Here is a 12,108-nt window from a genome sequence, read left to right as displayed (position 1 = left end):
ACTTAAGTGTTTCAGTTTTTGGCAACTGTAAGTGAAAAGGCATTTTTAAACTTTGGTGTTCACATAGTCCTTGTTCCTTTATCTTGTTTTCTGGGTTTTTATCAGGAACGGGTGTTGCATTTTCTCAAACGCCTTTTCTATGCTGGCTGATAGGATCATGAGGTTTTTCCTCCCTTTGCTTGTTAATATGATGGGTTCCATTTTTTAATACCGAGCCAACCTAGCATCCTGGGAGTCAACCCCACTGTCATGGTGTATACTTCTCATACGTTACGGAATGCTATTGGCCAGCATTCTGAGAAAGGGCTTTGTGACTCTATTTTATTTATACTGTTTTCATCTGATTTTGTATCAGGGTGATACTGCCTTCAGAAACTGAGTCAGAACGTGTTCTCGCCCTGTTTTTCTGGAAGATATTGTGTAGAATGAGATAAGAGGTTGTAGAGAAATGGTGCTAATTCTTTAGATGTTTGCTAAGACTTCCTGGTGAAATCATCTGGGCCTGAAGAAATCTTTTATGGAAGTTTTCATATTTTTAAAGAAGAGTTTAGTTAGGGGCTGGTGCCATGGCGTGGCAGGTTAAGCTGCTGCCTTGCAACGCCAGCATTCCATGTGGGCGCCGGCTCATGTCCTGGCTGCTCCACTTCAGATCCAGCTCCCTGCTAATGCTCCTGGGAAAGTGGAGGAAGATAGCGCGTGCATGGGCCCCTGCACCCACACAGGAGACCCAGAAGAGGCTCCTGGCTCCTGGCTTTGGTTGCGGCCATTTGAGGGGTGAACCTGCAGATGGAAGATCTCTGTGTCTCCCTCTCTCTGTCTCTTATCTCTGCCTTTCAAATAAAATAAATAAATCTTTTTAAGAAAGATTTAGTTAGTTAGTTATTTGAAAGAATGAAAGAGAGGGACAGAAGGCAAGAGGTCTCCCATCCTCTGGCTCCTTACCCAAATGCCACAACAGTCAGGGTTCATCCAGGCCAAAGCCAAGGGCTGGACACTCCATCCTGGTCTCGCATGTGTGTGGCAGGGAACCAAGGACTTGGGCCATCCTCTGCTGCTTTCCCAGGTGCATTACAGGGAACTGGATCAGAGGCGGAGCAGCCAGGCCTACCAGCACTCCGATATGAGACACTGGCGTGGCAAGCTGCTGTTCAAACTGCTGCACCACGAAACCAAGCACTGGCAGTTTTCAAATTAGATGATGAATTTCTGTGCTAGGTCTAGGGCTACCCAAGCCACCCACCACACCTGCGACGCGCAGCGGCCGGGGGCTCCAGGAGCTGGTCCACTTCCTGGCCGTGCTTCTGTGTGCTCCCCCTGCAAGGCCCGGCATTGAGGAATGCCGCCGCTCCCTCTGCTGTCCAGGCTTCTGGCAAGAAACCCGCTGTGATCCGAGCTGCCCTCCGGGGGCGGAGCATTCACGTGTCTTCACACCTCAGAAGCTTCACTCTGCTGTCTCGGCGTGGATTCTGTCTGTGGTTGCTCGGGGCAGTGCCGCCCTCACAAAGTGGATCTCTCGGTCACTCATTTGTCCAATTAGAGACGTTCCAGCCATTCCGACCCGAGCGTCCTCCCCTCCATTGGGGACAGGACTGGGGTTAGCCCAGCCCGTGCTGGCTGTATCAGGCCCTCGGAATCGCTTGGTCTGGCCTTTGCCAAGGCAACTGCAGGTGGCACTTGGAATTCCCTAAGTCTAGAGCAAGCTCATTCTTAAGCTGACAACTTTGCGTGGCCCACGAATGATGCTATAAATACCACAGGGCCCTGGCAGGAAACAGGCTCCCAGCCCTGCTCCAGGCCCTCGGGAGGAGGGGCCACCACCTCCTCACCCCAGCTGGAGCCGCCCTGGACAGCTGGGAGGGGGCTCTGCTCTTCACAGCTGGCGTGGCAGCCCCTCGGGGGGTCTCCACTGATACCCAGATTCCCCAGGGCTCCCTAGGGGGCTGCTGCCGTCTGCAGGGATGAAGGCCCTGCTGCCCACTCGGCCTGCCCGCTGGTGGGCACAGGCAGGCCAGTGTTTCCGGTCATTCTTGGCGCCCCTGGGTTGCTGGCTCCTCAGCTCCCAGGCTGGGCTGCGTGAGGCCAAAGCAGAACCTCAAACCTCGCCACATGGCCTGAGGTCCCAGCCAGCCTGCTTTCCAGCTTTTGGGGGTCCTCCTACGGGGCTGCTTACCAGACGTGCCGGGAGACCACACGCACTGCCCAGCAGGACGGACAAGCTCGTCTGCTCCACCTTCCCTCAGGACAGGAGCCAACCGCTCGCCTGTTTCTCTGGGGGAGCCGGCTCCCTGTGCCCGTTCCCACGCCCCCGCTCTCTGACAGCCGTCAGCAGCTCGTCCCCACACCCACGGTGAGGTCCGCACTGCCCTCCCAGAGACGCTAGCTTGCTCCTCACATCCTCGTCCTCCATGGCCGCCCTTTTCTGTTTTATTCAATGATGGCGTACGTTTGAGCATCTTCCTGTGAATCCGTGGACTCTGCACCAGCGCTGTGTTATAAATAACAGGTGAGTCTGAGGGACTCCCGGCACTGCACCACAAACCCGTCACACCTCCCCCGTGACTCCCCGACAGGCTCAGGTGCTGCTGCTTTTCAGACCTGGGCCTCGTGGGGGCGCCGTCGAGTCCATCAGTGAATCCTGCAGCACGCTCGGGGCTCCGAGCTGACAGCTCCCTCCCACTCTCCTTCATCTTCAATCTTCATCCCACGGTTGCAGCTGGAACCTCCTGGATCCGTCTACTTTCTTTCTTTGTCTTCTGGTTATTCTTCCTGGGAGTTTTTTTGACTTTTATCTTCCAACCCCTCTACTGAATTTTTTAAGAAACACACTTCTAATGCCAACAGCTCTTCCCTCACTTTTTCTTGATTTAAGTGTAGAATCTCGGGGCCAGCATTGTAGCACAGCCGGCTAAGCTGCCGCCTGCAATGCCAGCATCCCATGTGGGCACCAATTCCAGTCCCGGCTGCTCCACTTCTAATCCAGCTCCCAGTCAGTGAGCCTGGGAAAGCAGCAGAAGATGGCCCAAGTGCCTGGGCACCTGCACCCACATGGGAGACCCGGATGGAGTTTCTGATGGAGCGAGGTCAAGGAGCTTTGGGTCTGTGCTGACCTCTCTCCCGCACACAGCAAGCAGGCCCCATTTCTCCACCTGCTAGCACAGCCCCCACACCTGCACTGCTGGGCTCTCCACCAGCGGAGGAGTCCAGCCGTCAGCTCCTCCCAAGCTCTCTCCCCTCTCCCAGCTCAGCAGCTCGGCCCCAGGGTCCAGCCCCAGCCAGCCCCAGCCCAGCCCCTCCCAGCTCACCCTGTGACCTCCCAGGACCTCGCCATCCGGCCTGAGCTCCCCCTCCATCTCGGCAGCCCAGCTTTAGCTCAGACCCCCAGGCCCCTTCCCGCCACTCTGTGCTATAAGAACCGCTAGTCTGTAAGGGAGGGGCTCGCTCTCTGCTGCGCCTGCACCTGGGACGGAGCCCCCCAGGCTTCACCCTTCCGAGCAGACCTGGCCTGGCTGTGGCTGCATGCTCTGTCTCTTCTGACAGCTTCAGGCTCCTGGCTTTGGCCTGGCCCAGCCCTGGCCGTTGTAGCCATTTGGAGTCAACCAATGGATGCAAGATTTCTCTTTCTCCCTCTCTAACTCTTCAAATGAATAAATCCTTTAAAAAATAAAATTAGGGGCTGGCACTATGGCATAGTGGGTAAAGCCGCTGCCTGCAGTGCCAGCATCCCATATGGGCACCGGTTCAAGTCCCTGCTGCTCCACTTCCAATCCAGCTCTCTACTATGGCCTGGGAAAGCAGAAGATGGCCCAAGTCCTTGGGCCCCTGCACCCATGTGGGAGACCTGGCTCCTGGCTTCAGATCAGCGCAACTCTGGCTGTGCGGCCATTTAGGGAGTGAACCAGTAGATGGAAGACCTCCCTCTCTCTCTCTGCCTCTGTGTGACTCTGCCTTTCAAATAGATAAATAAATCTTTAAAAAATAAATAAATTTTAAAAAGTAGAATCTTGTCATTTCACCATCAGTATAACCACTTAAGTTCTGAAAACAGTACATACAGTTTTGTATGTGATCCACGAGATTATAATGGAATGAAAAAGTCCCTTTGCCGAGTGACACCAGAGCTGCCTCATGCTGTAGCACAGCACAGCCCTACGTGCACATGGCCGTGTGCGTGTAAACACACCCAGGGCACTACCAGCCACAGGATGGCACACACCAGCAGCTGGGGCGGATGACATTGAGCGACTGTGACGCACAGCTGGGGATGGCTGACACTGAGCAACTGTGACACACAGCTGGGGCAGCTGACGCTGAGTGACTGTGACACACAGCTGGGGACGGCTGACGCTGAGCGACTGTGACACACAGCTGGGGCAGCTGACGCTGAGCGACAGTGACGTATAGCTGGGGGCTGACACTGAGCTGCTGTGACACACAGCTAGGGGCTGACACTGAGTGGCTGTAACACACAGCTGGGGACGGCTGACGCTGAGTGACTGTGACGCACAGCTGGGGATGGCTGACACTGAGCAACTGTGACACACAGCTGGGGCAGCTGACGCTGAGCGACTGTGACACACAGCTGGGGACGGCTGACGCTGAGTGACTGTGACACACAGCTGGGGATGGCTGACACTGAGCGACTGTGACACAGCTGGGGATGGCTGACACTGAGCAACTGTGACACACAGCTGGGGCAGCTGACGCTGAGCGACTGTGACACACAGCTGGGGACGGCTGACGCTGAGTGACTGTGACACACAGCTGGGGATGGCTGACACTGAGCGACTGTGACACAGCTGGGGATGGCTGATGCTGAGCGACTGTAATACACAGCTGGGGCAGCTGACACTGAGTGACTGTGACACACAGCTGGGGGCTGACGCTGAGTGACTGTGATGCATAGCTGGGGGCTGACACTGAGCCGCTGTGATGCACAGCTGGGGACAGCTGACGCTGAGTGACTGTGACGCACAGCTGGGGACAGCTGACACTGAGTGACTGTGACGCACAGCTGGGGATGGCTAACGTTGAGCGACTAACACACAGCTGGGGGCTGACGCTGAGCGACTAACACACAGCTGGTGATGGCTGACGCTGAGCAATTGTGATGCACAGCTGGGGACGGCTGACACTGAGTGACTAACACACAGCTGGGGACGGCTGACGCTGAGTGACTGTGATGCACAGCTGGGGGCTGACGCTGAGTGACTGTGACGCACAGCTGGGGGCTGACGCTGAGTGACTGTGATGCACAGCTGGGGGCAGCTGACGCTGAGTGACTGTGACGCACAGCTGGGGGCTGACGCTGAGTGACTGTGATGCACAGATGGGGGCGGCTGACGCTGAGTGACTGTGACGCACAGCTGGGGGCGGCTGACGCTGAGTGACTGTGACGCACAGCTGGGGGCGGCTGACGCTGAGTGACTGTGACGCACAGCTGGGGGCGGCTGACGCTGAGTGACTGTGACGCACAGCTGGGGGCGGCTGACGCTGAGCGACTATGACACACAGCTGGGGGCGGATGACGCTGAGTGACTGTGATGCACAGCTGGAGGTGGCTGACGCCGAGTGACTGTGACACCAGCTGCGGTACACAGCTGACAGCTGAGTGCATCTTGCTTCTAGATGTGGCCACTGGAAGACAGTGTGCTGTGCTGCACTGGCACAGCCTCCTGATGGCACCAGGAGGCCACATCCAGTCACCCACCTGTCCTGTCTTTGCTTCTGGGAGTGTGCCCTTTGTGATGGTCACACACAAGCACCAAGTCACCCGCGACGCGTCAGGGGATCCGCGCCTGCATTTTACAGCTTCTTCCCTTATCTTCCACATGGTTGTTTTTCATTCACACTGAGTTTCTGGGTTTGTCTTGCACTCTGACTTTTGGTTAAAGTCTTCCCCAGAAGCTGCAAGGAGGCTTGGAAAGGCTGAGGAAGCCGCACGCGGGTGGGCATTACCAATGCTGGGGCACCCATCCAGCTGAGGTGGTACTCCCCCGGGGCCCCCAGCCAGTACCCTTCCATGGTCATCCTGGCTGCAGGCGTCCTGGAGGCTGTGGAGGGGGGTCCCCACCACTGACACTTGCATCTTTGGCCTGTGTCCCTCCCTCCCAGGGGCTGGGGGTGAGCAAATCAGAGCTGGGCCATGTGACAGCAGAAATCCTTCCTACAGGCATTCAAGCTGCCCACGCCCCTGGAGCCCCCGATCCCGTGCCCTGCACTGGCCTCGGAGGCAGCCACGTTGGCTCCAATGCAGCCATCTCCCCCCAACAACCCCTCCTGTCCATCCTGCCATCTCCCCTCCCCCCACCTCCGACTCTGTGGCCCTAGGGGAGGGACTGCCAGTCCACCCTGCACATCACATAGCTTAGGGCACAGGCCCTTCACAACAGCCACCGAGTCAGGCCTGGGGCCCCAACCCTTGGGGCAACCTGCACCATAGCCCTAGGGCCTTGCCCAGTGACTCCTGCCCTCTGCAAACTGCAGGAGACCTGAGCTTCCTCCCAGCCCTACAACCCTCTGCCAGTGCAGGAGCACAGCCAGGCCTTGGGGAAAAAGCAGGTGGAAAGAACCAGAAGCAGCAGAGAGAGGCAGGGAGCTGGCGTGGGCCCTCTGGTCACTGGGCAGCTCAGCAGGGCCGGCTGGGGGAGGGGCCGGCTGGGGGGTTCATGCGAGGACTCTCCCAGCTCAGGACCACTTACCTTCACCTCCTTCTCAATATAGTCGCTCAGCAGTCTGTCTGGCTCGACGCGCTCGGGCAAGGACAGCACCACAGTGTGCAGAGGGCGCCTCTCTGTCACCTTCTCATGGGCTTTCTTATCTCTACTCTTTTCACCTTTTAGGAATACTCGTTTAAATGGCGACACAATTCCAGGCTGCAGGCAGAAATGGCAATGGTTGGAGTTCATTACTTACAGGTGCTTTGTGAGTCCCAACGGCTAACGCACAGAAGTAGCCGAAAGCACTTCCACGGTCCCCATGCAAACCGGGTACAGACGAGCGCTCACGAGCCCTGGGCGCCAGGTCCCTACACCTGGGAAGGGGACAAACGACATCGTTCCAACTCCTCCCCCAGCTCAGGTCCCTGAGAAGGCAGCCAGGAAGCATGGCCGGGGCCAGCGTCCCAGCAGCCAAGGTCGGCCGGGACACGGCTGGGACATGGCCGGGACACGGCTTCTCACCCGACGCTTCCCTCTGGTCAGGCCTCAGGGCTCCAGGCGCCACATCTGGAAATTGACCACCACGGGGAGAACAAGGGGGAAGCGATGATTGGCGGCTGGCTGGACCCCAACCCTAACTGACAGCCTCACGCCCCAGGCAGCCCTACGGAGGGCTCAGAAGGCTAATCCTCTAACCAAAGGAGAGAGAGAGAGGAGAGGAGAGCAGGTGGACACGAGCCTCCCCTCTGGAGCCCAGGACACCGACGTGGGGCCGTGGTGAGGCAGCAGCCCAGTCCTGCCAAGACCACTCCTGTCCTGTCATCCCAAAGGAATACACACCAGGGAAAACAGGACCTGACATACGGCCTCGGAGGCGCAGAGCCCAGGGCTGCTACAGTGCCAGGGAGAGGCAGTGTCAGAGTACTGTGTGCGGCTCCCGCCAGGGAAGGCTCGGAGGGCGATGACCGGGCTCCCGCCAGGCTCGCCCCTGGCACCGGCACACAGAGAAGCAAGACGCCAACAGCCAACTGCCTGCTGAAAGCTCTCCTGTGCATGGGACACCTGGCAGGGCCAGGACCTGTGGGCACCTGGTCAAAGCCAGCAGCTTCACAGACGGACAACCACAGCCCGGGGGGGGGTTCAGTGGGATTCAGCAGCCACTCCCACCAAGCAGCCTGGGGTCCCCCGCCTCAAGGGGGCACTCCAGCACTAGGGCAGAGGTCAACAAAGGAAACCCCTACAGGTCTCTGCCCTGCCGCCCCCAGCGGCCAAGGACACACGACCCTGCTCCTCAGCTTTGCCTGGACCAAATGAAGGTTAAGGTCAACCATCTGGGGAGTGAACCAGTGAATGGGCCCTCTTCTCCCTGGGTCTCTCCCCACTGACTGTCAGCACTGGCCGGGGAGCAGGAGGTTCGCTCTACAACACAGAGTCCCGGCACCTCTGAGCCTCGTCACCCTCTCCCTGGGCCCCCGCAGCGCAGGGCCCTCTGACAGCACACGCAGAGGTTCCAAGGCCTGACCCTGACCTCTGCTCTAGCACGGGCTGGTGGGCGGAGCTCTTGCCAGCCCCACACAAGCTCAGGACCCCCGGGACATGCAGAGGCCTGACCTTGACTTCTGACTTTGACCTCTGCTCTAGCACGGGCTGGTGGGCGGAGCTCTTGCCAGCCCCACACAAGCTCAGGACCCGGCAACACGTGACAGACTCCGGGCAGGCAACAGACAGCGCCCCAGCTTACAGTGGCCTCACTGGAACTCTGCATCTCCTCGGTGAGTTATCTGGACGGAAACCTACTTACAGAGCCAGCAGCAGGTGGACTTAACGATGGTTCAACTCCTGACTTCTCAAGTTATTAAACTCATTTATTATACAGGTTTAACAAGTTATGAAGTGCATTTTTAATTAATTTACTTATTTGAAAGACAGAGAAAGACACGTCTTCCATCTGCTGTTCCCCTCCCCAAGTGACTGCAAAGCCAGGACCTTCATTTGGGCCTCCGGTGTGGGTAACAGGAACCCAAGTACCTGGGCCATCACCTGCTGCCTCCCACGTGCTCTGGCAGGAAGCTGGGTCGGCAGCAGTGGTGGGACTGGGTCCCAGGCACTCTGACAAGGACGCAGGCTCCCCACGCAGCAGCTCAACCTGCTGGGCCACGGTACCCACCCCCTAGATGAATTTCTGACTTAGCAATATTTTTGAACAACAATGGGTTTGTTGAGCTACAACGTGACACTAAGTCAAGGAGCATCTGTCTGGCCCAGGTCCTTGGGCCCTTGATCCATGGGGGAGACTCAGAGAAGCTCCTGGCTTTGGCCTGGTCCAGTCCTGGCCGCTGCAGCCATCTGGGGAGTGAACCAGCAGATGGAAGACCTCCCCTCACCCCCCTCTCCTCCACCACGTAACCCTGATGTTCAATTAAATATTTTTTAAAAAGAAAACAGGAGTGTCCGTAATGTCAACAGTTACTTTCTATGATGACTTTTTTTTTGAAGATTTATTTACTAGAAAGTCAGAGTTACACAGGAGAGGCAGAGAGAGAGAGAGAGAGAGAAGGAGAAACAGAGAGAGAGAGAGAGAGAGAGAGAGGTCTTCCATCTGCTGATTCACTCCCCAGTTGGCCACAACGTCTGGAGCTGTGCCGATCTGAAGCCAGGAACCAGGAGCTTCTTTGGGTCTCCCATGTGGGTGCAGGGACCCAAGGGCTTGGACCGTCTTTTACAGCTTTCCCAGGCCATAGCAGAGAGCTGGATGGGAAGTGGAGCAGCTGGGACTTGAACTGGTGCCCCTATGGGATGCTGGCACTCAGGCGGCAGCTTTACCTGCTACGCCACAGTGCCGACCCTCCATGACTTTTAACCTTGACAGCCCACTAGCAACCCATCTCTCCTCCGCCTGCCGTCACCACGCAGGTGAGACCAGAGCCTCAGCCTGGTCCACACATCATGACCACAGACTGGGCATCACTGGCACCTGCGTCCTGACGGAGGGCCGCCCCGTGAGTCCCTCACACGGGCCTGCGCCCACCCCTGACCTGGAACATCCACCTCCCCTGGGACAGCCTCTCTCATCAGGAGCAGCGCCCCTCCCCCGCTGCCCCTCAGCACCTCTTGTTGGTGGTGGGGAGGGTCACAGAGGGATCCCCGTGACACAGGGTCCTCAGGGCAGGTGACAGCGGGGCTGGCATGGTTTGCACACAGGCCTTCATCGACTGTTCTCTCTACGCATTTTTATAACTGAAATTGTCTCTATGACTACACACGTGCAGAGGACAGAGCTGAGCCTCCTACGATGTCCAGGACGTAAACTCAGGAAAAGGCCCAAGAACCAGCGCCCAGCAATGCTGGCTGCGGGCGGCTCAGGCTCAGGGCTCAGGGTCTCTGCTGTAAGGAGGCGGGGAGCCCACCCCAGGACATCCTTCACACATCGTGGTCCTCAGCCCCCCACCAGCTCCGCGTCCCGGGATGAGCACGGGGCAGGGATGCGTCTGGAGCAGGCAGCGGCAGCGTGGGCTTCCCGGGGAATGTCCCCTGTGACCTGGCAGCCGGCAGCCCCGGTAAGAGCCGGGTTTCATCAGCACCCCTGAGAGCCGCTGTCTTCCTTCCTGCCGGCTCCTCCCTGGGCTCCTGGGACTTGCAAGGTCCCGTCCCAGAGCTGAGGGACACGCAGAGGTGAGTGGCTGCGGCCTGGCTTCAACAGCCTCACCTGCACAGAGGGAAAGCTGCAACCCCAGGGCCCACTCCTCCTCATCACCGCCCCCGCGGCAGGGACGGTGCCAGAGTGCTGATGGCAACAGCACAGCCAGGCCGCACGGCCCAGTCTGCCTGCTCTGGCAAAGCTGCTTGTCAGCCTAACTGGTTACTCATGCACACATGGCAGCAACAGGAAACCAACCCTGAACCAGAGACTTGCAAAACCCACCTCTAACCAATAAGCCACACCAGCCAAATCAACAGGCCCACAAACCACATGCAACGTACACTGTTATTTCATCGCTGATGTACAGCTCATAAAATTATAGTCCGCACAGAGAACTACAGTCCGTGCCGGGAAAGAGCTGGGCCCCCAGCCTGCAATCCCGCTGCTAGAGAGCGAGCCTCAGAGACCAGGCACTGAGGCACAGCTGGGCAAGGAAACCAGGACGACCCCACAGCTGCCTCTCAGCACCCAAGGGCCTGGGCCCCCTGTGACCCCAGCAGCCAGCACACGGCCTGCCCGGGGCTGGAGAGCCGTCAGCGCTGCGACTGACCCTTGCCGTGGGTAGAGGACAGACAGCCTCTGCCCTCTGGGATGCCACAGTCAAGCAGGAGAAATGAGACAGAGAAACAGGAACTAAACAGCCAGCCAGGCCACACCGCCCTGGTTTTACAGGTGCTGCCCTGAGCAGCGAGGGACAAAGAGATGATGCAGCCCCTGCTCGAGACCAAAGCAAATTCCGGTTATGCATCCCGAATCCATGACCCCACAGACGGAAAACTGCACACCGACCTCCTGGGACAGGAGGCGGGGAGAACGCGGGCACACTGAAACGCGGTGGACAATCACCTCCAGGCTAAGTGGCCAAGGGGTACACGAAACACCAGTGAAGCTTCTGCTTGGAGTCGGATCCCACGCCCCAGATATCACACACGCAAACTCCGAAAAAGTCCAAAACCGGGAACATGCCTGGTGTTAAGTGTCCAGGTAAAGGACACGCAGCCTGCAATACTGCTACACACACCACGCCTCCCTGCACACACCCGACTCCCGCGTCACCCTGGACAAAGTGCTAAGAGGCCCCCAGCACGTCCGGGAGTGTACAGGCCCCCGTGTGTCCCAAGGATCAGCTGCAGGTGGGTTTAACGAGACAGCGATGCCCCGCGTGTCCTTAGTCCAAGCTTCAGCCAGTGTTTCGTGAGCACCCTGCAAGTGCTGGACACTCGGGCAGCGACAGGGAAGGAGCCTCCCCATCCCAGGCACCTCCACCTCAAGGGAGAGACAGGGACTGGTGTTGTGGCACAGCAGGTTAAGCCGCCGCCTGTGAGGCCTGCTTTCCACATGGGTGAAGGTTCAAGTCCCGGCTTCTCCACTCCCAATCCAGCTCTCTGCTATGGGCTGGGAAAGCAGCGGAAGATGGCCCAAGGGCTTGGGCCCCTGCACACATGTCCAAGACCCAGAGGAAGCTCCTGGCTCCTGGCTTGGCCTGGCCGAGCCCTGGTCGTTGGGGCCATCTGGGGAGCAAACCAGCAGATGGAAGGTCTCTCTCTGCAGCTCTTTCAAATAAGTAAATCTTAAGAGAGCAGTAACACCAGCTCCACAGGGACAAGAGGAGACCCCGAGCTCAGCACGCAGGTCTGAGAAGGGCACTCAGTGTGGCTCAGCTTCAGCAGGACAGAGCGAGGGGCTGTCCCTGCAAGGGACACCTGCCACCTCCCATGAACCACACACGGCGGGTGCCTGTCAGGGGCGCTG

At 58.3% G+C, this 12,108-nt stretch overlaps 1 protein-coding gene and 1 long non-coding RNA gene across 4 annotated transcripts in view; both read right to left on the bottom strand.

Moving 5' to 3' along the window:
• CCM2 (CCM2 scaffold protein) overlaps positions 1-12,108 on the bottom strand; it is a 49,879-nt gene that overhangs the window by 20,071 nt on the left and 17,700 nt on the right. For 2 of the 3 annotated variants that reach the window (XM_051853126.3, XM_051853127.3), the window contains exon 2: positions 6,699-6,872. The exons of the other annotated variant lie outside the window; for it this stretch is intronic. In XM_051853126.3, the coding sequence (XP_051709086.1) occupies positions 6,699-6,872 (174 nt within the window). The remainder of the gene's footprint in view (positions 1-6,698; positions 6,873-12,108) is intronic. 3 annotated transcript variants of the gene reach the window in all.
• On the bottom strand, positions 2,438-2,734 carry LOC149121862 (uncharacterized). Its single transcript, XR_016222831.1, has 2 exons — positions 2,596-2,734; positions 2,438-2,485 (listed from the first exon to the last, which is right to left on the bottom strand). It is a non-coding gene; the product is annotated as an uncharacterized LOC149121862 (long non-coding RNA).

This window comes from Oryctolagus cuniculus, chromosome 16 (genome assembly GCF_051225735.1).
Source record: "Oryctolagus cuniculus isolate XC-2025 breed Fujian yellow rabbit chromosome 16, ASM5122573v1, whole genome shotgun sequence".
Taxonomy (NCBI): Eukaryota; Metazoa; Chordata; class Mammalia; order Lagomorpha; family Leporidae; genus Oryctolagus; species Oryctolagus cuniculus.
This window is presented reverse-complemented; position numbering and strand designations above follow the sequence as displayed.